Source organism: Helianthus annuus, chromosome 12 (assembly GCF_002127325.2).
Source record: "Helianthus annuus cultivar XRQ/B chromosome 12, HanXRQr2.0-SUNRISE, whole genome shotgun sequence".
In the NCBI taxonomy this organism is placed as follows: domain Eukaryota; kingdom Viridiplantae; phylum Streptophyta; class Magnoliopsida; order Asterales; family Asteraceae; genus Helianthus; species Helianthus annuus.
In genome coordinates, this window is record NC_035444.2 from 159,514,338 (window position 1) to 159,539,372 (window position 25,035).

Genomic DNA, 25,035 nt, shown 5'->3' on the forward strand with positions numbered 1-25,035 from the left:
GTTGACAACCTTAAGCTCTGATTACCAACTTGTAACACCCTTAAATTTTTCACTTGATTTTAATAATAAAATACAGCATTTCTACTAAAACATTAGTTAAATAACGTAACATTCATTAACGGAGTTCATAAGTACGTTAGCCTTAGTCAACTAATGACTAAGTTGGAACATTCAAAAGTTGTTTAAGAAATTGTTTACAACCCATGAACAACTGTCTAAGTAAGATTAAAACATTGCGGAAGCTTCAAAAGTCGTGTTCGGTTCTTTGACGTTACCTGACCGTCATCCGAAAGATCCACCTCGTCACCTAGGGTCAAAACCATTAAAACATTAGTTTTGACCTTGTTAAATAATACACAACATGAGATCCAACATCAAATTTTAAATAAAAGAAATAATAAAATTCTTTCTGGTTCCACCGTAACTTACGGTGTCACCGTAAGTTACGGTGAGTCCTGGAAAGCTTTTGGTCCACCGTAAAACAGGGGTGAACCACCGTAAGCTTCTGATCTCTACCGTAAGTTACGGTACTACCGTAACTTACGGTAGCTCCTGGAAATCCATGTTTTTGTTTGGTTTGTTCATTAGACTAAAATCCAACTCTCGGATTTCAGTTTTCTAGGATACCAATACATTAAAATCTCGTATTTCTAATATGTTATATATAATCCATTATCAAAGATCAATCCATCATAATCCGGAGCATTAACCATGCCTTAATTGATTATTCGACCCGTTTGGCTCGTCTAAGGAATCCTCTATTGTGACGACTACCAACGAGTTCCAGCCAACATTGATCTATTATTCAATATAGCGGCATCACCGCTCTGATTCAAAACAACCCTTATTCTAAAATCCAATTACGCATTTATTAATCATATAGATCTACTTAATGTAACGGGTCAAGTTACATACCTTAGCGCACGCCCTTCAACCGCGAATCACCACCAGCTTGTCCGCTCGACGTTCCGGTATCTTGTCCTATAGAGTTCAATTCAAGACATGTTTAGAACTCTCTTTAGACCTCACTTCGCATATTATACCGAAACATCATAATTATGCGTTAAAGCTTTACATTTCTTATTTTTTTAAGCCTTCTTTGAGGCATTTCTACAAACACTATGAGGGCAGGATTTCTACATCATTTGAAATTAAGTTCATAATTTGCTAGCTAGTTAACTTAACAACAATCAAGCCCTCATATAGCATTATAATCATCATATCTTTCTGAAATCACTTTTCTATAATCAATTTATACTAGGATAGTCATCTAAACCCTAGTGTTCATCATCATCATGTAAAACCCACAACCCACCTTCAAGGTGTTCATGGAATTTTCCTGAATTTGGTCATGATTTAGCATGAAATCAGTTAGGTTTCACTTCTAAACACCTTATCAATTCTAATCAAACCAAATAACACACATGCAACATCAATTTCTCAGATTTTCCAAAATCATGAGAAATTCAAACGAAGAATTAACACGAATTTCTACATACCTTGTAACCCTCTTGTGATGAGGATCACTAATCTATGTTTAGATTTCGTTTTTGATCAGATTTGAGCCTTCAATTTGATTGTTTTGTGAGGTTAGGGTTTTTGGAATGGGGGTGTCGCCCCCTGCTACTTCTTGGTCGACCAACACTTCAATTTTTTGGAGTGTTTGGTTTATTTCAAATCAAGTTTCAGATTTTAACAACTAAGGTCCCTCTATTTTGTTCCACATGTAGTTTAGTAGCTTTTAATCACCTCATAAGCTATTTCTAGTCTATTAACTAACTAGGTTAAAAGTTTCTAGTTAGTAATTTTTCCCGATTATTTATACTCTATAATTTTTAATATAACGTTTTATATTTTCGGGGTGTTACACAAGGTTTACAAGTTGGGCTAGGTTAAACCTCATGGACTGCGAATTGGACAAGCCCAATTCGCCCCCATCACCCAATCTGGGTTTTGGTTAGCCCAAACTCTATTATTTCACTAATACAAAGCTAAACCCGTTAACCGTTAATCGTTTAACTAATTACAAGATATCCAAAGACCAAATCTAAGCTGTTGTCACAGAATATGCACCAACATCTTGTGGCCAAGGGTATTGGTCAAGTGCATGGCATCGATTATGAAAAAGTATTTGCTCCTGTAGCTCGGATGGATACAATAAGATTAATGATAGTCGTGGCTACTCAGCATGGATGGGAAGTGTTCCAAATGGACGTCAAGTCGGCGTTTCTTTATGGAACATTATAAGAAGAGGTTTGCGTTCAACAACCCCAAGGCTACGTGATATAAGGAGAAGAAGACAAGGTATTTAAGTTACATAAAGCTCTGTATGGACTAAAGCAAGCACCACGTGCTTGTTTAGTCGCATAGAAGATTATTTTGTGAAGGAAGGTTTCCAGAAGAGTGAAAAGGAGCACACTTTATTTGTGAAAAGAATTCCAAAGGAGGTATGTTGTTTGTTAATTTGTACGTTGATGATCTCATTTATACCGGAAACTTTGAAGAAATGTTACAGACTTTTAAAGGCTCTATGATGCAACATTTTGAGATGTCTGATCTTGGGAGAATGAAGTTTTTCTTGGGAATTGAGGTAACACAAACTACTTTTGGCACGCACATCTCACAGCATAAATATGCTATTGAGATCTTGAAGAGGTTTGACATGGTGGATTGCAATCCGGTTATTAATCCCGTAGTTCTAGGAAGTAAACTGGTCTCGAATGAAGGGCTTAAGGTTGATGCAACTATGTTTAAGCAGATGGTAGGCAGCCTGATGTATTTAACCACAACTCGTCCAGATATTCAGTATGTGGTGAACTTAGTAAGCCAGTTTATGTCAAATCCCACCGAGATGCACTTTGAATGCGGCGAAGCGTGTTCTGAGATATTTAAAAGGAACTTTGGATCATGGCATTTGGTATAAAAGAGGTGGGACAGGCTCTATGAAGATTTTCACAGATATTGACTTTGCAGGAGACTTAGACAGTAGAAGAAGCAACTCCGGATACGTGTTTCTTTGGAATGAAGGTTTAGTAACTTGGCCATCAAAGAAACAAGACATTGTGGCTCTATCCTCCACGGAGGCTGAGTACATAGCAGCTGTATCTTGTGCTTGTTAAGTCCTATGGTTCAAAGAAGTCCTGGAAGAGTTGAAGATTAAGATAGAGGAAGACTTGATCATAAGGTGTGATAATTCCTCTACTATCAAGCTGTCAAAAAATCCCGTATTTCATGGTAGGTGCAAGCACATACGGGTTCGGTTCCATTTCCTAAGAGATTTAGTAAAGGAAGGTGTTGTTAGAATGGAGCATTGCGGGTCAAATGAACAGCTTGCAGATATATTCACAAAGCCTCTGGGAAAAGATAGTTTTTTGAGGCTGAAGGCACAGCTGGGAGTTTGTTCCATCAAATACAAACTTGAGGTCAGAGACCATTAAGTTTGATGGAGGGTTTGTTGGGGAGTTAACTCATGCACGTGACCTGTCACATGCATGCTTCTGGAAGCTCATGTCATGTGCACGACTGCATTGTGACCCTTAGTGGTTGAATAAGTTTATTAAACATGTGTTTTAGAATTAGTCATGATCATGAGTCACCGAGTCTTTTTTTTTAGAGTAAACTGCCATTTTGGTCCCTGTGGTTTGGCCACTTTTGTCATTTTAGTCCAAATCTCAAACTTTTTAAATCTGGGTCCCTGTGGTTTCACTTTTATTGCCATTTTAGTCCAAAATCCAAAACCCCTCTATTTTGACTGTTGAAACCTGATTGTTTTGTCCTTTTGTTTAGGGGTATTTTGGTCATTTGATTTTAATATAACATATTAACTAAATTAAACAAAAGGAGACCATCATCTTCTTCACACATAGTTCACCCACCTCTAGTAGACCATCATCTACTTCAAACCCAAACCCTCCCAAACCCAAACCTGCCACCACTCCTCCACCCGCCACTGCCCCACCAGAAAGACAGCCTCCACCTCTTCTCAACCCCCACTTTCATATTAAGTTCGAAAGCAGGTTTATTCGACCATACATAACCGATCCTATATTTCATTGAAATTTAGTACAACAGCCAACTTTTGACAATCCTATATCGGACTTGTAACCACTTTCATCTTTCAAATCAAAACAGCAAGGGATGTAAGATAAATTCTGTAAAACACATCTCAAATTTATATGTCCAGCTTCATTTACCCATTTTTTTTTACAGTTAACAACATGTATTACCAGTTCATTCTTTGATTCACTAATCAACCAGTATATAACTAGATCATTCTTTGATTCACTAATTAACGAGTATATAACTAGATCTGATTACAAAAATACTTTCACTATCATAAGCATCAGACTTGTAAGAAAACTCACATATATCAAGATCCCAAAAATCAATTACCAACCATACAACTCTCAAATCTCATGTATATACAAAACAATTAACACACGTTAATATCTAACTAAAATCCATGATAAACACACTATGATTCAGAAATCATATAGAGTTCAAGACAATGAATAATGGTTATAAGCTGACCGAGAATATAAGAGGTGAAAGAGGTGCCTGCTACCACTAGAATAGTCTGAATCGGAATTTGTGAAGAAACGTGGGGGTGTGCATGTGGGAACGAGACAGGTGAGCCATCCTTGTTTGATTTGGGTAATTTGTGAAGAAACATTAAAGTTAGTTAGGGTTAGTGTAACACCTCGTAAAATCACGTCCAATGATGTATTGACACGTGTAATAAACCCTAATAAAGTCAAACATTGAATTTAAGGGACTAATTTTTCGAAAAATCGAAAACTTTGAATGCAAAAGGACTAAAATTGTCAATGTTCTTAGTATAAGCCTTAAAATGACGTTACACGGTGTTCTTATTCACATATGAGCCACTTGTTGATCAAGAGTAGCCGTTTGCGTAATTAATTGAAAGTTTACGCGATGAAGGGTTAAAAGCGTCAACATGTTAATTCTTACCTCTGAGTGACCTTTTAACAAACCGAGAGCTTCATGATGGTTGATTATACTCTCGGGGATGCCAAATATTGGCCATCTAAGGCTTATATGCCTTTAAGTGACGTTACGCGTAACTTCGCAAGTTTAAGGGGTTAAAAGCGTCAATATGTTTAATTATACATCTGAATGACCTTTCTACAAACCCGAAGCATTATGATGTTTTATAATACTCTCAAGAATGCCTAATATGGATTAGATAAGGCTTCGATGCTATTAACCGATGATATACTCAAGTTTGCGCATTAGAGGGACTAATTGCGTCAAACTGCAAAAGTATACCAATTCGTATGGTATCGAACCTTCCGGAATATGATCATAAGTTAAACATGCCCTAAATATCATTTACATAGCTTAGAAATAGGCTTAGAGGTGATTTGTGCGTAAAAATAAACTTATTTGATCAATAGGGACTAAAAGCGTCAAAAAGTACATAAGTTTGCATTTTCGCGCATGTCTTACGTTCTGAATATATCCGGACATCCAAAAATTTATGTAATCATTAAAATATTTTATTTTAGTGTTTGGCATGATAAAATTCCATTCGTCGCGTAATTTGGATCGTTTTTCGCGTCCGTTCGTGTTTCGTCGTAATTAGTCGAACAACGCAACGTACGACCAAACGAACCTACATCCGACATATTTTTGAGCATGTTTTATGTTCTCTATGTTTAGGCACCATTGTAGAGTCTTGAAAATGGCTTAACGGGCCTTAACCGTGTGAGAAAGGACCTTACAAGCTTACAGGGACTAAAACTGTAACTTCTGAAAGTTGTTGTGTGTGTTTGATCTATGCAGGCCATAGCCTACGCCCCCTGTAGCGTAGCCTATGCCTAGGTCTGGGCAGCTTTTTTTTTCGGTTTGCAGCCCACTCCAAGCCATTCTAAACCACTAAAATCAATTCTAGGTGCTCTTTGATGGTATTAAAACATGGTTTTACACCTGTGACAATCTCATAATCCTTTCCAACACTTGTCATGATCCTATGCAATCCCAAAAAACTATATAAAGGGCCTTGAATTCATTTGAAATTCACACCATTTTCTTGGGTTTTTGCTCTCTATTTCAAATCTGAGGATCCTGATCATTTGGAGCCTCCTTTTGAGTTCTTTTCAGTCCTAAGGACCACTTGTAAGTGTTCCTTTCGTGCTTAGATATTTTGTTTGGCTCTTAAAGCCGAAAAGTCAAGCGTTTGCGATAAATGCTTTGACTTTTAGTAAGGTCGAGCCATTGTTCGCAACGAACATGGCTACGTGATCGTAGTTAGGTAGGTGTTAAACCCTTAAAAGGGCATCTCCTAATTATCACGTTTACTTAGTTAAATGTCGGGTCAAACTAATTAAAATAATAGTCAAACGGGTCAGTTTTTAAATAAAATTCATAACTAATAATATAGAAGCTATAAAATCAGTTTTTTCACTTTAATAACTTGGTAAATATTAATTGAACATGTCTAAGCATGTTCAACCCGACAATTCTGAGGTTAGGATCGGTTCGCAACCTAAAGTCGCAAAAGTTGACTTTTGCTTTGACTTTCAGTTCTGACCTGATTTAGCTTAGTTTAGATATGCCTTTGGATTATTGTATGGTAGTATAACCCTCCAAGGTTATACAACATGGTTCCATAGAAATCCTAGTTCATTGCATGTTTCTGTTAAATGCTTAAAAGTTGACCATTATGCCCTTTTGATATAAAAACGAGATTTTTGAAAATGTGAGAGGACAGAAACCTTTATTACTGATTTATAAGCATGTCCTAAAAATTTGACATCAGTTTGTGGTCTAAATTAGGAATTATGCTCAATATCGTAAATTGAAGCTTTTTTTATTAATTAAACGGCATTTTCGGCATAAAACCTACTTAAACCCAAATTTTGACACCAAACTTTCTACCCACTGATGTAATATAATATTTAGGGATTTTTGTAAATTTTTATTAAATTTTAAACTAATCATAACATAGAGTTCTTGCATAGACTCGGTAATTGACAATAATGCCCTTTTCACTAATAAAATGAATTTTACACATCCTTTACATACCAAACCTTTTTCTACTGATTTTATATGTTAAATAAGTTATTTTAAACAGTAAAGGCTGATCAAAATCTCAGATTTCCTTAATCAACCCAAATATCGTCAAATACCGACTTTTATGCGATTTAGGCGCATAGTATGGTTTAAAACCATATTTGGCCCCTAAGGCTTGTTACCTACTGATGTTATGAATAAATTTTTATGCTTAAGCAGTATGTAAAAGTTGTAAACTCAGATTTCCAAATTTAACCTTTAAAGCTTATGTGAAATGACCAAAATGCCCCTACGGTGCATAGTTTGGCTATAAATGATAAATTTCACATATGTACAATATCTTACTGATTGACTTGCAAAAATAAATATTTTTACTGATAATTTTAGACCAGAACCTCAGATTGTCATTTAACCTCTTTTATAATCTTTAAAATGACCAAAATACCCCTACAGGGCTTAAATTGATTTTAAATTCGTTTTGGGCATAATGGAAGGTATCCTACTGATATCACAACATATTTAAGGCATATCAACTTGTGAAACATGTTCATGACTCATTGGTTACCCGTTATGCATCTTTCGCGTTCGGTACGGTTTATGTAACTAGTTTGCATAAATTAACCGAAAGGGGTCAAGCCTTATCATTTACAATTCAAAATTCAGAATGTGTTTAGTTTACCCATATTGTACAAGTCTCCATACTTGTCGGGTCTAAATCACATTCTAATCCGGTCTTCGCTTAATCTTGCGTTTTGAACCGTAAACCTTTCCTTAAAACTAACTAGTCTAAGCTTCAACTTAAATAAGACCCGTTAGGAATCTAGTAGATTAATAAAACCTTCGTTTCAGATTGAGAGCCCCAGTAGAGGTACTTGTGCTTGCTGCGGCTGAGAATAAAATTACATTTTAGCTCAGGTAAATACTTTTAACTTATTTTCCGTTATACGGGCTTGGGATACGGTATTATAAAAGTACGGCTTGGTCGGGTGTAGAAACCTTTTAATTGGAGATGATTAAATTGCATAATCCCGTTTTAATCAGTATTGCTTGATAAAAAATAACATTGGGGGTTAATGACCGTGTTTTGGATATCCTTGGCTCATTTAAAAAGCGTAAATGGCCACAACTTAAGCACATGGTGTAGGCATACATCTGACTGTTGCGTATGTAAAAGATATACTCACTCGTGAGGTAGCTTCTTGTGAGTTTATATTTGTGGTGTGTCGATTAATCTTGATCGGTTTGTTTAATCACCGGCCCTAAATGTTGGACAAACATGTAAATCTGATACAAGATTGTTATTAATACAATTGTCCCAAGATATAAAAGAATATTTGTGCCTTGTGCATTTAAATCAATTTTTCATAAAGATTTTCAAAAGAGTCAGTTAATTGTATTTACCAGTGTAAACTGACGTATTTTCCAAAAAGGTTAAGTGACAGGTATCGTACGTAAATTGGCTGGGAGCTTAGGGCGTTAATAAGGAATCTTGCAAGTTCTAAACGTCTAAAGTCTGTTGAACAGTGTTTATATTTCTGTTTTAAGATCCGCCTGTGGATCCATCTTACAATCTGTTTGTAATATTTGATGTTACTTTTGAATCGGTTTGTAATATATTTACTTTAGACTTCCGCTGTGCATTGAACTGTGATTATTTGACTATGATGATATCAACTACGTCATGATACTCCCCACCGGGACCACCGGTAATACGTGGAAATATTGGGGTGTGACAGTTAGGGTTTCGACGAGAAATTGGGGGATTTGGGGAAGGAGAACGAGCCACATGATGAAGATGATGACGTTGGTGATGAGGATGATGCCGATAATGTAGACGGGGAACGAGCCACATGATGAAGATGATGACGCCGGTGATGAGGATGATGCCGATGATGAAGATGATGACGCCGGTGGTTGGGTGGCCGGTGGTAGTGGTGGCGGGGTAGCCGGTGACTGGTCCGGTTTGTGAAAGGTAGGGTTTGTGGTTTGGGAGGGTTTAGGTTTGAACTTTGAAGAAGATGATGGTCTGCCATGTGTTTTAGATATTAATATGTTATAATAAAATTAAAATGACCAAAATGCCCCTGAACAAAAGGACAAAACAATCAGCTTTCAACAGTAAAAATAGGGGGTTTTTGGATTTTGGACAAAAATGACAATAAAAGTGAAACCACAGGGACCCATATTTAAAAAGTTTGAGATTTGGACTAAAATGGCAAAAGTGCCCAAACCACAGAGACCAAAATGGCAGTTTACTCTTTTTTTTATTTCCAGATTTTTAGGTTTCAGTTGTTTGTTTCCGTTGCAATGTATTTATTTAAGGTTTTTGCCATTTCAATGAAGATTATCAGTTTGTGAGTTAATATACCAATGTACACCAACACCATGTAAGTCTTTGTGTTCCTTTATTTTGATTTTGCGGTTTCGTATTTGTGTGTGTGATCGATCGACGTATGTCAGTTTTAGACCAACCATGTAAGTCTCTGTGTTCCTTTATTTTGATTTTGTTTCGTATTTGTGTGTGTGTGATCGATCCTAACAGATATGACTACAGAGTCTAGAACGACTCAAATGGTTTGATCTTCAAGAAACCAACCTCTGAGTGGTTTTCTAAAACTACTACTCCCCATCAACAACTAGATGCATTGGTGGGTTTGAGCCATCGACAACAATTAGATTCATTAGTGGCAAGGTCCTTCTGCGCACCCAACCTTCAAAAATACCACACAACTTTCAAAGTGCGCTATCATAACGCCTTATTACACCTATCACCCACAGCCAAGGCACATAAGGGTGCTTCGCCCCCGCCTCTTCCTTATTGTTAAGGAAATAATATCTGAGTAAGGCTTCCTTCTTGGGGTTCTACCATCCTCCTTATGTGGGACAAGTTCCAACCTTTTTAAAGCACTTGATTTTTGACACTTTGAATATCGATATTTCATTCATTTTAGCTTCATTTTATACACCTGTTAGCTTGCTGTGAAGCGCTCTTCAAGAAGTTCGAAACTCATTAAATAATAATTATACTAACAATAATTACTTATAATCATATGCATCCGAAGTTAGTAAAAAATCATTTTTTAATAAAATGCCCAACATATGGCTTATTCAACCAACTAGTTTCCACACTCTTATCAACTAAACCATCGTTTGTGGTTCTAAGCCACTCTCCTATCAAACTAAATCACCTATTGTACTTCAAAGAAACTCGTGTTTTTATTTCAGTTTCAGGTGGAAATTTGTTTATATTTCATCTTGTTACTTGCTTGATTTTATTCATACGAAATTCGGCCAAAGACATGTTTAACGATACATTAAATACTCCATAACTTCCACATAAATAATCCCTTAATTAATGTAAATGTATGCTTACCTAGTAAACGTATGGTGACTAATGAACATTAGGGGTGTTCAAAAAACTCGTGGCTCGTAGCTCGCTCGAAAAAAACTCGAAGAAATCTCGGCTCGAAATTGGCTCGGTTGTTAACGAGCCAGCTCGGCTCGGCTCGGCTCGGTTTGTAAACAAGCCGAGCTCGAGCTTGGTCTGGCTCAGCTCGTGAGCTGGCTCGATAAGGCTTACATCCTTCATTTTTTTGTCCCACATCGCTTAGAAAACAAAAACTAAGGGAGTATTTCCCCTATAAAAGAAGATAAAGACAATGTACAAATTGAATTAACTATTTTTAGTTGCATATTTAGCCATATGGTTAAATTAAATGGCATTATGGCCCTTAGTCTATGAAGAAATTCATTTTTAAGAGCCTTTTTAGTAGTAAATTTTGCGGTTTTTTGTTAGTTCGAGCTAGATCGAGCCGAGCCAAGCTAGCTCGAATTCTAATCGAGTTGAGCTCGAGCCTCAAATCTCAGCTTGATTTGAAATTCGAGCTCAAGCCGAGCCAACTCGAATCGAGTTCGAACCGAGCTCGAGCTGTGTCTAGCTCGACTCGACTCATTTACAACCCTAATGAACATTGCTTTCAAATTTCTTGATTGTTAAGGTTCCTGCCTTTTGGGCAGGATGGATAAGGTGGGCTCATCAAACATATCAAAGTTTGAGTACCATTTTTCTTTTGGTATATTTGATAGATAGACGAAGCCCAAGAAGTAAAGGAGAAAGAACAAAAGCAAAAGTACGCAAGCAAGAAACATGTGAAAAGTACGCAAGCAAGAAACATGTGCACAAACATTGAATTAATTAAATACAAACCCACTATTTAAGTGTATTAAGAGACTTTATACATGTGAAAAATTGTATAAACTTTTGTATTAAACTGTTAATATAAAAGGTAATAATATGATGAAGATTTTAAGATATAAGCTCGAATAATCTATGGCGGAAAAAGAAAAAAAGCTAAAGTAGAATGGTTCCAAAAATCCAAAGTGAAGTTTAGATGAAGGTGTACAAGCAAGCAAGGTACTAGATTCATCCCCTCTTTATTCCAAAAATGTGGTTTATATAACATCGTCCTATTCTTCATAAAATCACAACTCAAAATTTCATTGTTCTAACAACTAAATTAATCATCAATCTCATTCAATGGCTGCCATGCATACCCGCCGTGAAAGAGGTCACCGGCACTTGTTCTCCTCATCCGACGACAATGCCATGATGAAAAACATACTCGCCACACATGCTCCCGATGGCACCTATTTTGATGTCAAACCACTTCTTCAAATCATTGAGGACATCATTCATAGGGCCAATCCAGACACAACTCATCATGTATTTTAGTATGCACTATGCACTGATGATCCAGTTTATTTATTTGATCTAATATTGGATTTTCATTTGTAGGGTACTCAACCGGAAATAGACGCGATGGTGGAGAGTGTGATTTATAACGATGTCAATGAGATGCTTGAAGTTATGGCACTTACTATCAATAAGGTTTCATGTGAGGTAAAATTTTAGTTACCTCGGGTAATAATATATATGTACATAACATCAATGCACTACTACACAACTAGCTAGATAGTAGATATCTACACTTAAAATATTAGTTGCAAATTTATCGACCGATTTAGGATCAAAATCCCAACAGTCGAAATATTAGCGACCGTCTCCATTTGGTCGTAAGACGATAATAAATATGAAAAAAAAAACTAACAAGTTAAAATTAGATATCTGTTGCAAATTTATAGGAAAATACACTAAAAAGTTACTTTATTTTTTTTACTACTATATTTTTTTTGAACGAAAAATGTTACTACTACTCTATTACACGTTTAAAATACATCATAGATTTCTTGCAAATGCATCGGAGGTGGAGACGCGCATGCAACCACCACGGGTATTTTCAACATGCTTTCTCACTACGGGTGGGATGTGAAAGCTATCGTCACACTTGCAGCCTTCATGGTGAACTACGGCGAGTTTTGGTTGGTGGTTCAGCTCTGCACTTCGAACCCACTCGCCAAGTCTCTAGCCCACCTCAAACAAATGCACGATGTACTAGAGCGGGGTGAGGCTCTCAGGCCAAGGTTTGAGGCTGTCACCAACCTCATCAGGGCCATGCTTGAACTGACTCGTTGCATCGTTAGATTTAAGGATCTCCCTGAGCAATACATTAGCCCGGATACTCCAGAACTTGTCACGGCCACTGCTCATATTCCTACCGCTGTTTACTGGATCATCAGAAGCATTGTGGCTTGTGCGTCCATACTCATTAATCTAATCGGAATGGGACATGAGTATGTCATTAGTTCTTCTCATAGTTTTGTTTCTTTATACATCTAAACATGTTCATTTTATTATATAACGACGATTTTTTAACATATATAGGCATATCACCACGACTACAGAAGCTTGGGAGCTATCAAGTTTGGCTCACAAGATAAGCAATATTCATGATCACCTCAAGCATCAGCTGGACTTGTGCAATCAACATATTAGTAAGCTAGATCATGAATGTTAATTATGTATGCATCAATTAGTTAATTATTGTTTGTGATGAAACTAATGATGATCATTGATCAGATGAGAAGAAGCAGATTGAAGCATACCTAATGCTTCTTCGAATCATGGAGACTGCACATCTTGATAACACAAAGCCTCTCAGGCATTTGATTTACCTTAAGGATGATCAACTACCATTGTACGAGAGCCATACAAAGAATCGGGTGGGTGTTCATTGTTCTTGAAGCGTTTTCATTAAAGATTATTATTATTATTCTTATAACGACTAATGGTTTGTTTGGTGCAAGATTAGGTTAGCATTGATATACTAAAGAAAAAGATTGTGCTGCTTCTCATATCGGACCTTGACTTGCCCGCGGATGAGCTATCAGTTCTTGACCAGATGTACCGGGAGGCAAGGCAAAACCCGACAAGACCCGAGAGCCAGTATGAGGTGGTTTGGCTCCCGGTGGTACCCAATCATAAGGATACACCATGGACCAATGAGAACCAAAGCAAATTTGAGACCCTAAGAAACATGATGCCGTGGTATTCAGTGTTTCACCCCACGTTAATTGAACCGGCAGCGATCAAGTACATCAAGGAGGTGTGGCACTTTAACCACAAACCGTTACTTGTGGTGATGGATCCTCAAGGGAGAGTCGTCAACACCAACGCTTTACACATGATGTGGATTTGGGGTAGTCTGGCTTTCCCCTTCACTAGCATGAGGGAAGAAGCCCTTTGGCGCGAGGAATCATGGAGGATTGAGTTACTAGCCGATTCTATCGACCCAATGATTACCACTTGGGTACAATATTCGGCCAACTTACATGTTATCTTGATCTAATAAATATAGAAATGTATTTTTTTGTTTATGGTTTAGGGTTTAGGGTTTTTGTTTTATCTGAATGGGTGTACTTTTTTACAGGTTGCTGAAGGGAAGTACATTTGTTTGTACGGAGGGGAGGATTTAGATTGGATTCGAAAATTTACAAAAACCGCACAGGCAGTGGCCCGTACCGCTGGAATTCAGCTCGAGATGTTATACGTGGGGAAAAGCAACCCAAGGGAAAAAGTGAGAAAAAACAACGAAATAATCCGAGCCGAGAATCTAAGCCACGTACTTCCAGATTTGACCTTGATATGGTTCTTTTGGATTCGACTCGAGAGCATGTTGCACTCAAAACTGCAACACGGGAAATCATTTGATGAGGACCCGATTTTAAAAGAAGTTAATGTGATGCTTACATATGATGGAAATGATCAGGGTTGGGCCGTGATATGTCATGGGTCAAATGATTGGATGAGAAGGGCCAACGGTGATACGGTTTTTCAGAGTTTGAGCAACTATGAGGAGTGGCAGGATGAGGCCCAAGAGAGGGGGTTTCTACCGGCTTTAAATGACCATCTTGAGGCAAACCGGCCACAACATCATTGCAACCGTTTAATTCTTCCAGGAACCACTGGGAGTGTACCGGAGAGAGTGGTTTGCGCTGAATGCGGGCGGTCAATGGAGAGGTTTTTCTTGTACCGATGTTGCACTGACTAATTTAGATAAAAATATGCATCTTGAATTACATATTTAAAGAGAGTGAGAGTTGTGACTTGTGAGTACCTTTTGCTATAATTTAGTTATTTGCTGTTTGCTTGTTTGTAAATTGTGATTGTAAACTAATGAAATTGTACGTGTGTTTAAAAATTGAAAATGGATTCAGTGGCATAGCAGCCCCTATAGCTCAGTGGTAGAGCGCCAGTCTTGTAAACTGGAGGTCTGTAGTTCGATCCTGCATGGGGGCATATGTAATTAAATTTTTGCTTTTATAACATTTTTCAATAATAATAAAACGTAAACAGAAAATCAAGATATATATATTAAAGGTTTTTTACATAAGAAACAAACCAATAATTGGCTTACATGTAACCCAAATTCGTTTTTAATTATAGAGGGAAAAATATAAATACATGGTGCCAATGGACCAAATAAAATAAACTCATTTGGATTAAATATTGCCACTAACTTTTGTTTTATTCCAACTGGTGACCCAAATTCTCGGTGTTTGTGGTGCTCAAGAGTCAAGATTAAAAAAAAAAAAAAAAATACTTCATAAAAATATAAGTTTATTTGAGGATTTGACATTGAAATTGTTGGCCAATAATGATGCAAATTGAGATTTTGATATGTTAAATCCATAACTTTTGTATGACTGTTTTTTTTTTTTTTCTTAATTAAAGTGATCTTGTGGTTAAACAAAGTGTATTTAATAATTTCATTCCAACAAATCGGTTTATTTATTTTAGATCATTATATCACCCAATATTGCATCTAAATATTGTTGTAAGAAACAATATCAATTGTGTCTAAATATAATTGTAAAAATAATGCCTAAAATAATATCAATTGTATCTGAATATAGTTGTAAATACAGCTTTTTATAATAGCATCACACACCGAAACACATGGTATATAATTTGATTGTTTTAAGTAGTTTTAGAATAGACAATAGAAATATGTAGAAATGCTACAACTTATATAACACATGATTGGTCCAACATCCTACACTTCCAAAACAAGTATTATATAGATAATATGTTTACTTGCAATGTTTGAAACCCATAATTTAATAAAATATTTATAAATGCAAATTGCCAAATTGCATATGTTTAAGGTTTGTTGACCTATAACCTGTTGGCACATGATAACTAGCTCGATACTTGTGTGTGCATCTTTTCTTAATTCCAAATTTTGTGGCTTTTACATGCCATTTTATATAAACTTGATGATGCTCCTTTTGTTTCATTCTTTCTGGAATTTTGCTAAATTACTAAAATAATATATCCAAATTCGTGTTTTATAGATTGACCAAATAAATTACAAAACAAGCTAGATGCCAGATCAAAACAAAAACTTTTAGTGCATGTCAAATGTTGGAATGATCCACTTATACACATATTAGAGTTACGTATCATTAATGTTAATTTAGATCGCATATTCTATATAACAATTTATACTATATAGTTTCTCAATGAATGATTTAGAATGTTTTAACTTTTAAGTATTACTTGGGTTAACTTTCAATGTGTTTTATTTCTGATTTCAATAAGCTTTTCAAATTAATGTCGACGAGCTTGATAAAAAAAATTTAATCAAACATGATGATTTTCATAACAAATGAGTCAAAATTGTGACGTAGAACATGTCTTCTCAGCTATAAATATTTGTAATTAGTAATCCATAGGATGAAATGGTGTTTGAATCCCAAAGAAATGTAAATTTTTTTAATAAACGCCGGCCACCATTTACTGTAACATTTGTTGGATATACCCTTGTATATTAGAATGTGAAGCTTTATTAGTTGTACTTGAACAAGAACAATGGTTATTGTAATGTACAATAGAAACAAAAAAAAAATGATAGTTAATTTCAATAAAATGTAGCCCTATGTTTGTTCTACCCACAAACATATAGTTACTTCCGTCCCTCCAATCAATTCAATCTCTCTAATTAATAATATAATATGCTAATTAATTAGTTAATTACTAATTAAGTAAGTTACAAATTATGATAGTTTAATAATGAACCAACTTTCTATTAAAACAAAACACATGTATCACGAACATATATGTTTACGAGCCAAGTTAAACTCAAGCTCAATAATATACGAGCCAATTCACCTCAGCTCCAACTTTGATCATTTACAATAAAAATTTTAATTGGTTTTTGCATATATTTTTAAACAAGCCAATGAAAAACTCATCTTAACTTGAAATTTATACGAGCCAAGTCGATTGAGCTTGAGCGGATTCCAAATAAATTACAGCACTAAGCATGAAATCATCAAATAATCTGTTTCACTCAATAAAACCTTACATACAATAGTAATTCATACAATAAATTATAAACATTATGAGAAATCGTTACAAATTTCATGTTCTAACTAAAACTTATAACAATGTTTAAACTTTTATTGCATTCAATCCTCAATACGGTTAATACCCAAAACGAATAGAGAGAACTAAATCTAAGTCTATCATGGCTTAGTTTTACGAAGAGGAGTGTCGATTTTCAAAACCTCAACCTTCCATACCTTAATCTCTCCTTGAAAACTCCCACTAAAAACCTTAATCCTAGATCCACATTTAGACTCCACGACCTCCGAATCCGGATCCGCCACAAGTGATCGTACCGGTTGTTTATGCCCATCTAACACACCCAAACAACAAAACTTCCCCACAGCACCACGTTGCCATATCCTAACCGTCCGATCAGCCGACCCACTGAACAACAAATCACAAACATTAATCAAACACAATATCGCCTTCGAGTGACCCCGTAACGCACCGGTAACCGCCATATAACCGGCACTATCTTCTTTTTCCCACACTAAAATAGACCGGTCACACGCGCCAGAAAATAAAACTGATCCGTCGTCGTTTAGAGCCAGTGCGTTCACTGCTGACTTGTGCTTTTCCAACGTGGCAATTAACACGTGTTTAGATTCTGTTTTCCCCCATACTTTAATCCGGCGATCGGCGGATCCGGTGTAGATCGTCCCGTCGTTAGCCGCCACGACGGCGTTAATGGCGTCATCATGTGCTTTTATGCTCTCCACACACCGGAGATTTGAAGTTTTCCAGATTTTTAGACATTTGTCCCATGAAACCGAACACATTAACTGATTGTTTATCATCGCTAGACCTGAAACGGCGTCGTGGTGCTCGATCCATAACCGCCGTCTATGACGGCGCACGTTAACGTAGTTTTTCTTAAAAAACGACCGCAGTAAACGGTCTTCTAACGTCGGTAACGTTCCGGTCTGTTTATGCCGTTTGTTTTCCGTTAGTTTCCAGACTCTTATCTTACTATCCTGATGAGATGTAAATATGTTTCCGTTAGGACTGTTACGGAACAGTATGGATTTAACGGTACCGGAAGCGGGATCGTGGACGCAGAATGTGTCTAGTAACGTAAACGACGTCGTGTCGAAGACGTGGATGAGGTTGCCGGAGGCGGCGTAGAGGAGGTTGTTGTTGACGGCGAGGAAGTTGATGTGGGCGGTGGGGGAGGGGGTGAAGGAGGTGAGGTAGCGGTGGGAGACGGTGAGGTGGAGGGATTCCGGTGAGAGTTTTTGGAGGGATGGGATGGAGGGTAGGGTTTGGAGAGAGAGGTTGCTGTGGAGGCTGTTGTAACTGGTGTCGAATGAGGGGCTGGTTGTGTCGGAGATGATGCTGCTTGTGTCGGAGAAGAAGCGGTTAGGTGTGGGTTGTTGGGATTTGTTTGGATGGTTTAGGGTGGTTGTGTCGTCGGTAGCTGTGCAGATGGTGGCGGAGCATGTGGATAGAAATGATCGGAATTTCATTTCGCCGGCAGCCTGAGAGAAATGGAGGGAGGGTGTTTTTTTTACTTTTAAAAGTATAGCCAAAGGAAACGATATATAGAGCTTTGAAAGTCTCACGAACGTGGTTATATTCTTTTTCTTATTTTTCCTTAAAATAATTTTACCGTTTTACTTTGACTGTATTAAAATATACTAAATAATTTCGTCAATGTTGTATATTACACTTGTATAGATGTATAGATTTAGACACTTGTGTAAAAACATTTAATGGTGATTTGTTAGATCATGTGTAGTAGGGCATTATGTGGGCATTATGCTAAAAAAAAGCCCCTCACTCCCATTACATAGGGCATTATGGGGCATTATGCTCAAAAAAAAATTGCTTTGGCGTGATATATAAAACGCCTAAAGCGGATTGTGGGAGGGTTGACTGACCAATTAGATTTTTTTGGGGTTTTTTCTTTATTTTATTTAATGCCCCAATAATGCCCAATAATGCCACATCCCTATTACACCCCATTTTAGAAAACGCCCAATAATGTCTCTTTGCTAACTGGACCGTCACATGGCGTAAAATGCCCTAAGATAGGGGCATTATATTCCCCTTCCACTACACATGGTCTTACACCTATACTAAAATTTAATAAAGTGACATTTTTAACTTTTATACACAAAAAGTCTCACGAATTTTGATAAAATTAATAGGTAAATAGTGATTGATTTACTTTTATTTTCACAACTATGTTTATTTTATACATGTTTAGTAACTCTAATATATGTATTTTAAAATTAAGTTTGGTGACTCTTTTGTATGTTTTTTTGACAAAGTTAGCGAATTTATTATATGAGAGCTAGGTTAACTTTCTTTTTATAAAATAAGAGTACGTTATATTCGTATTAATGCTTTTACACATATTTATGATTTGAAAAATTAACTAAATACATCACTTATTCGTATCTTGTTAAAATTATCTAAAAAACTCTAAGAACGTTATTTTAAATAGTTGTTGGTAGAAATATTATTTAAAATCCTAGATGAAACCTTTATAATTCAAACATGTCATTTTTTTTCCCTCAATGTGAGCATAATAATTTTCATAAAAAGAAACTACTTTCAAGATTTAATAAAAAAATGCATGCTATTACCATACGCGATAAGGACATAATTTTTGATCTATAGCATTGAATAATAATTATTAGTTTTTGAGCATTTATATTTAATATCACACCTTTTTTTCCTATGATAACGCGATTAGTAAGGGACTGTTTGGCAACATCTGAATGGTTAAGTGCTGAACCAGTAAGAGATCTGAACCATTAAGTGCTGAACCAGTAAGAGCTTCGAACCATTAAGAGTCTATATAATGCTTAACCGTTCAAATGCAAATGTCTGACCAATTCAGATTAAAAGTGTTAACCATTCAGATTCTGCATAAATCTTAAACATTCAGAGGCAAATGTCTGAACCATTCAGACATCTGCTTGTGAAACAAACAGTCTGAACCATTAAGTGATGAATTAGTAAAAGGTCTGAACTATTAAAAGCCTCATTAAGAGGGAAACAAACATCCCCTTAATGTGTAGTTGATAAAGAAAGGTAAGAAAGACGTGAAACACCTGAATTTTTGCATAATTTACTTCAAATATTTTTGTTAATATATTAACATTATGCTCCGTTAGGTAAAACATACAATATGCATGCTTTATTTAAAATTCGTAACTCTACAACAAGTTCAATGTTATTTTAAAACGAATAGTCGAGTAGATGACTATATCCTACGCACATTTTAAGCTCAACATAAATATCTATAGGGTGGGATTTTACAGTGAACACTAGTGTATTTACGAACTGAGTGAACAAATCTTGGCCATTGATTTACACACGTGTATGGCTAGGATTTCATCATCAAATCATAAAATACACTAGTGTATTTTATCATCAAATCTTGACCATTGATTTACACACATGTATGGCTAGGATTAGTTCGCTCAGTTCACAAATACACTAGTGTTCACTCTTGATATGGCAATATCAAGAGTGAACACTAGTGTATTTGCGAACTGAGCGAACTAATTCTGACCATACACGTGTGTAAATCAATGGTCAGAATTTGTTCACTCAGTTCACTAGTATACTAATGTTCACTCTATAACAAATTATGTTCACTCAGAATTTGTTATATATATATAACAATTCATTTGAATTAATAAATAAAATAAAGTGAACTAAGATTTTTATAAACAAATATATCATATGAAGTTTTTTTTTTTATTAAATTTAACAGAACAATAATATAATGTAACATATGTATCATAGGTTGAATTCCAGGTAAAATCCAGTTACATTCAATGTATTAGTTACATCCACGTCGTAAAAAGTAATTATACTCAATTAATTTATATAAATAAATATTCCTGCATTCCGTCTTAGTTATAAATAAGACAATAATAAAAGGATAATATTTGAAATTTATCATGCTACATAAAGAAATATTCTGCATGCTTTTTAAGAAATGAATAATAAGAAGATATTTATGCGATAACTACCTTAAAAGGTCAAAAGACTTCTATAGAAATATAGAAAATAACATCACGACCATGAAAATTAGCATCTATATGGAATGAGATGCTCCCAAAGCACAATTTGATATATAATCACGTAAATACTAATAATTAAAAGGTAACTGATTAAAAAAACATATATGGTTCAAACTATAAGCAACTAGTGTTATTAGTGAGCTGAAACCAAGCCGAGAGTAGGATTAATTCTGATTAGTGGTGTAAACAAGCTAAAGAATGAACCAATTCACCTACGCTCGTACTCAACTCGATTTTAAAATGAATTAGCTTGACTCGAATTTTATCTTAACCAATTTTGAGTGGGCTTTGAACCACAAGCTATTTCAACCACCTACTATATTGACAATGCATGGTTCCTTCACTTAAGAATATATTACGTCACCTAACATATTATCAACACATTTATCACTCACCCAAAAAGATTTTTTTGAGCAATATTCCTTTATCGTTATATTTTCAACAAATCGACAAAAATTTAATAACCAAATGATTTCCAGATTAACCATTGTATTTTACACATTGAACCTTTTAAACATAAAATTATAAAAATATAGCTAAATCAATTTATAAATAAACGGAAGACATTATTATCTCTAGTATATATGAACCGGGATTATTACCCTTGTCATTATTTATATAGGCAAAAGATCAAATACAAATAATCTTAACATACTAAACATACAAATTGAAGGAAAACCCAAAAAGACAAGGTGGCATTTTTGTAATTACCACCAACTATCAAAGTTACAACCAAAAATACCTAAAAAAACGCAATTTTTTTTTAACATTTTTTATTAAAAAATCGCTACATTTCGTTAGCAAAAAAAAAAAAAAAAAAAAAAAAAAAAATTTTTGCTGCTACTAAAAGTAGCGATTTTTTAATAAAAAATGTTAAAAAAATAAAATAAAATAATTTGTGTGTTTTTTTTATTTTTTTAGATTTTTTAGGTTTTTTGGGGGTTTAGTTTTTAGCATTTTAGCTTGGGTGGGGGGGGGGTTAGGTTTTTTTTAGGTTTTTGGGGGTGGTGGTGGTGTGGGGGGGGGGGGGTTAGGTCTTTTTAGGTTTTTGGGGGTGTGGGGGGGGGGTTAGGTTTTTTTTAGGTTTTTTGGGGGGTTTAGTTTTTAGCATTTTAGCTTTGGGGGGGGGGGGGGGGGGTTAGGTTTTTTTTAGGTTTTTGGGGGGGTGGGGGGGGGGGTTAGGGTTTTTTTTAGGTTTTTGGGGGGTGGGGGGGGGTAGGTTTTTTTTAGGTTTTTTTGGGGGGGGGGGGTGGGGGGTTTAGGTTTTTTTTGAGGGTGGGGGGAGTGGTTAGGTTTTTTTAGAGGTATTTCTAGAGTAACTTTGATAGTTATTGATAATTACAAAAATGCCACCTTATCTTTTTGAGTTTTCCTTCAATTTGTATGTTTAGTATGTTAAGATTATTTGTACAAGAACTTTACCCTATTTATATAACTATATATTAACTTGTATGGCAGTATGGACGCACATAAGTTATCTTAATTAATTGGATTATTGTGAGTTGGTTCATTTATCACTACTAGAAAAAAAGACTTATAAGGATAGAGGGTATGATGATGGTCCTTTAAGGGAGGATGATCCGTTACGTAGGCGCCACGTCATAGTCCTCCCAAGGATAGTCAATCCCACAAAACTAAAGGGTATGGAGGATGGTCCTAGTCATAGTCCTCCCCACCACTTTTATGTTTTTTTTAATCTTTTACTTTTTTTAACATTTAACAAATAAACTAACACAATATTTTCATTAATATTAAAAAATATTACATAAACTTAAAAAAAATAAACATAAAAAAGATGTGGGTCCCACGTCATCACCAATTTCAACTACAATTTCAACTTCTTCAGTCTCTATTCTCCAAGTGCTGATATGCATACACGTGTGTATATATCCATACATAGCACGTATCCATTTTCTCCTTTATGATTGTCAACTACAATTTCAACTTCTTCAGTCTCTGCACAGCACAGTAGTGTTCTTCGATCATACCGCCATTGTAACACCCCAGTGTTTTGTAAGTCAAAGTCAAGATTGAATTCAAAGGAAGAAAGATTGCTAATTGCAATCTATCTCTCCTTGGTCAATTCCTGTTTTGACTTCTTTGACTGTAATTAGTCTAATTCGAGTAGTACGTTAGTTGTATTATGTGGAGTAATTAATTATAATCGCAGTAATCAAAGTATGTTTATCGCTACGAATCGCTTTACGACTGTGAATAATAGGAAGTAGCAATGCGATAAAGTTATCAAACGCTAATTAATCAAATCTAATCAACATCGCGCTCGCAACTCGAATTACGCATTTTGGTGATTTTTATACGTGTGTGTGTGCCTTATATGTTACTTGTGCATGTTTATTTATGTTATGTGTGGTAATCAATCGAAACGCAATCGAACTCATCGCAATCGAATCGCAATCGCAAACCGAATACGAACTAAGGATGAGTGTATGTAGATGTAATATGATAATTGGTGGAGAAGAGACAGTGCGAGATATGAAGTAGTTGGGATTGAAAGTAATTTGACTAGGAAACTCTATCGCATCGCAACACCCGCAGTCGCAATCGAAATATCAAAAATCGTCGCGCCGTGCGCTCGAACCAGATGCCAGCCGGCCGGATTGCCATCCGACCGGGCTGCCATCCGGTTGCTGTGTCATCCGACCGACCAGCCATCCGGGTGTGGTGTCATCCGACCGACCCACCCTTTCCACTTTTGGAATCCTATAAATACCCATGTCACTTTCAAACTTTCTACTTTTGGAAATCCTAAGTCCGAGCAGCTCGTGTTCTTCACCTTTTCTTCGATTTCTCTCAAATCCGGTAAGATCTCGTCCTAAATCTTGTACTTTATTGATCTACACGCACTCCTACACCTTTCTATCTTTTAGATTTTAACTTTTAACCGTGAAATCACCAAGATTCAAGTGTTCCATGATGACGTCATCATGGTGTTCTTCAAGAACTTTATGTTTTGGCCTCCATCCTTCAGGAACAACTTGAATCTAACCGATTTCCACATAAAGGATTGAGAGATGGTTTCTAACTTTCTTTCAACTCTTTTACACTCAACGCACTCAAAACTGATAGAATCGGATCTCGTTCTAACCTCTACTCGTTCTTAGTAATGTGTTGGTTCAAGATCTGGATCCTATCAACGAGGGTTACGGATTACGGGTTAAACTTGGAACACCGTCTTACACAGTTCACTGACCGGACTCGGGTGATTCCTGTCCGATCAGGAATACCAAGTTTGACGAAGTTTTCTGTTGCTTAACACGTTATCAACAACATCTCGACAAAACGACAAACAATCAAAACGACCGCGTAACGAACGAACGGAACAACCAGGACGGAATGCCGTCCGATCGGATGACCATCCGGACAGGTTGTCACCCGGTCGACCTACACTATGGGTCCCACACTTAATCACTTTTCGTTGAAGTTTGAGTATTGAACGAACTTCCATCCGATCGGACTACCATCCGACCGGATTACTCTTCGGATCATGAGATACTTGACTTTAACACTTAACAATTTTCAACATGTTCAATGCACTAATGGTGCCACCCGACCGGACTGCTGTCCGATCGAGTGACAACCTGCGGTGAACTCGTTCTCACTGAAGTGTCAACCTATCGGATTGCCGTCCGATCGGACGACCATCCGGTCGACTGACCTGAAGGGTAAAGATACTTCAAAGTTTTCGAATGCTACAACAAAAACTTCAAAAGTCAAACCATCATACACAAACACATCCTTCTCATAGAAAGAAACAATCCACTCGAATAGTCATCCAACCGGACTACCGTCCGACCGGGTAACCATCCGAACGGATTATCATCCGCACAAATTGGCCGTCCGATCGGATTACCATCCGACCGAACTACCATTCGACCCAACAACACTTGTTTTCATTTCACGAATCACTTATCGTTACGCTATCGTTCTAATCAGGCTAACCTTACTCTCAAGCGCTCCCTTCAATCCATCAACCGCTGTGAGTATATTCGATCCCTTTTTGCTTTAAGCACTTTTGGGTGTTACATACGTTACTTATATGAAATCACATCAAACACACTAAGCAATACTTTTAAACGCTAATCGTTACCGCATGTTATACGTGACTGAATTAATGCTTGTTTGTTATGTTTACACATGGAATGCTGT

General features: G+C 36.3%; 3 protein-coding genes and 1 non-coding gene across 5 annotated transcripts; 3 read left to right on the forward strand and 1 right to left on the reverse strand.

Moving 5' to 3' along the window:
* Nucleotides 1–2,449: 2,449 nt before the first annotated feature.
* On the forward strand, nucleotides 2,450–9,004 carry LOC110893648 (uncharacterized mitochondrial protein AtMg00810-like). Its single transcript, XM_022140731.1, has 2 exons — nucleotides 2,450–2,917; nucleotides 8,870–9,004. The coding sequence occupies exons 1-2, from the start codon at nucleotides 2,450–2,452 to the stop codon at nucleotides 9,002–9,004; spliced, it is 603 nt and encodes a 200-aa protein (XP_021996423.1).
* Nucleotides 9,005–11,516: 2,512 nt separating this feature from the next.
* LOC110896157 (protein SIEVE ELEMENT OCCLUSION B) lies at nucleotides 11,517–14,634 on the forward strand. 2 transcript variants are annotated; one of them, XM_022143609.2, is made up of 7 exons: nucleotides 11,517–11,766; nucleotides 11,831–11,935; nucleotides 12,278–12,726; nucleotides 12,818–12,927; nucleotides 13,013–13,155; nucleotides 13,245–13,742; nucleotides 13,863–14,634. In XM_022143609.2, the coding sequence occupies exons 2-7, from the start codon at nucleotides 11,855–11,857 to the stop codon at nucleotides 14,481–14,483; spliced, it is 1,902 nt and encodes a 633-aa protein (XP_021999301.1). In that variant the 5' UTR covers nucleotides 11,517–11,766; nucleotides 11,831–11,854; the 3' UTR covers nucleotides 14,484–14,634. The 2 variants fall into 2 exon arrangements, with proteins under 2 accessions (XP_021999301.1, XP_021999300.1); XM_022143608.2 differs by having other exon boundaries at nucleotides 11,517–11,758.
* Nucleotides 14,635–14,659: 25 nt separating this feature from the next.
* Nucleotides 14,660–14,731, forward strand: TRNAT-UGU. Its single transcript has one exon. It is a non-coding gene; the product is annotated as a tRNA-Thr (tRNA).
* A 2,032-nt stretch (nucleotides 14,732–16,763) lies between these two features.
* Nucleotides 16,764–18,339, reverse strand: LOC110896156 (protein JINGUBANG). The gene has a single exon (XM_022143607.2). It carries the CDS (start codon nucleotides 18,289–18,291, stop codon nucleotides 16,963–16,965), a length of 1,329 nt encoding a protein of 442 aa, XP_021999299.1. The 5' UTR covers nucleotides 18,292–18,339; the 3' UTR covers nucleotides 16,764–16,962.
* Between the last annotated feature and the right edge of the window lie 6,696 nt (nucleotides 18,340–25,035).

Excerpts from the sequence above, each read along its gene's own strand:
- LOC110896157 (XM_022143608.2), top strand. The coding sequence starts at position 11,573 with ATGGCTGCCATGCATACCCGCCGTGAAAGAGGTCACCGGCACTTGTTC. Across the intron at positions 12,928-13,012 it reads CTTGTGCAATCAACATATTA|ATGAGAAGAAGCAGATTGAA; the intron begins GTAAGCTAGATC and ends ATCATTGATCAG. Across the intron at positions 13,743-13,862 it reads ACCCAATGATTACCACTTGG|GTTGCTGAAGGGAAGTACAT; the intron begins GTACAATATTCG and ends ACTTTTTTACAG.
- LOC110893648 (XM_022140731.1), top strand. The coding sequence starts at position 2,450 with ATGTTGTTTGTTAATTTGTACGTTGATGATCTCATTTATACCGGAAAC. Across the intron at positions 2,918-8,869 it reads ACTTTGGATCATGGCATTTG|ACGGGGAACGAGCCACATGA; the intron begins GTATAAAAGAGG and ends CCGATAATGTAG.
- LOC110896156 (XM_022143607.2), bottom strand. The coding sequence starts at position 18,291 with ATGAAATTCCGATCATTTCTATCCACATGCTCCGCCACCATCTGCACA.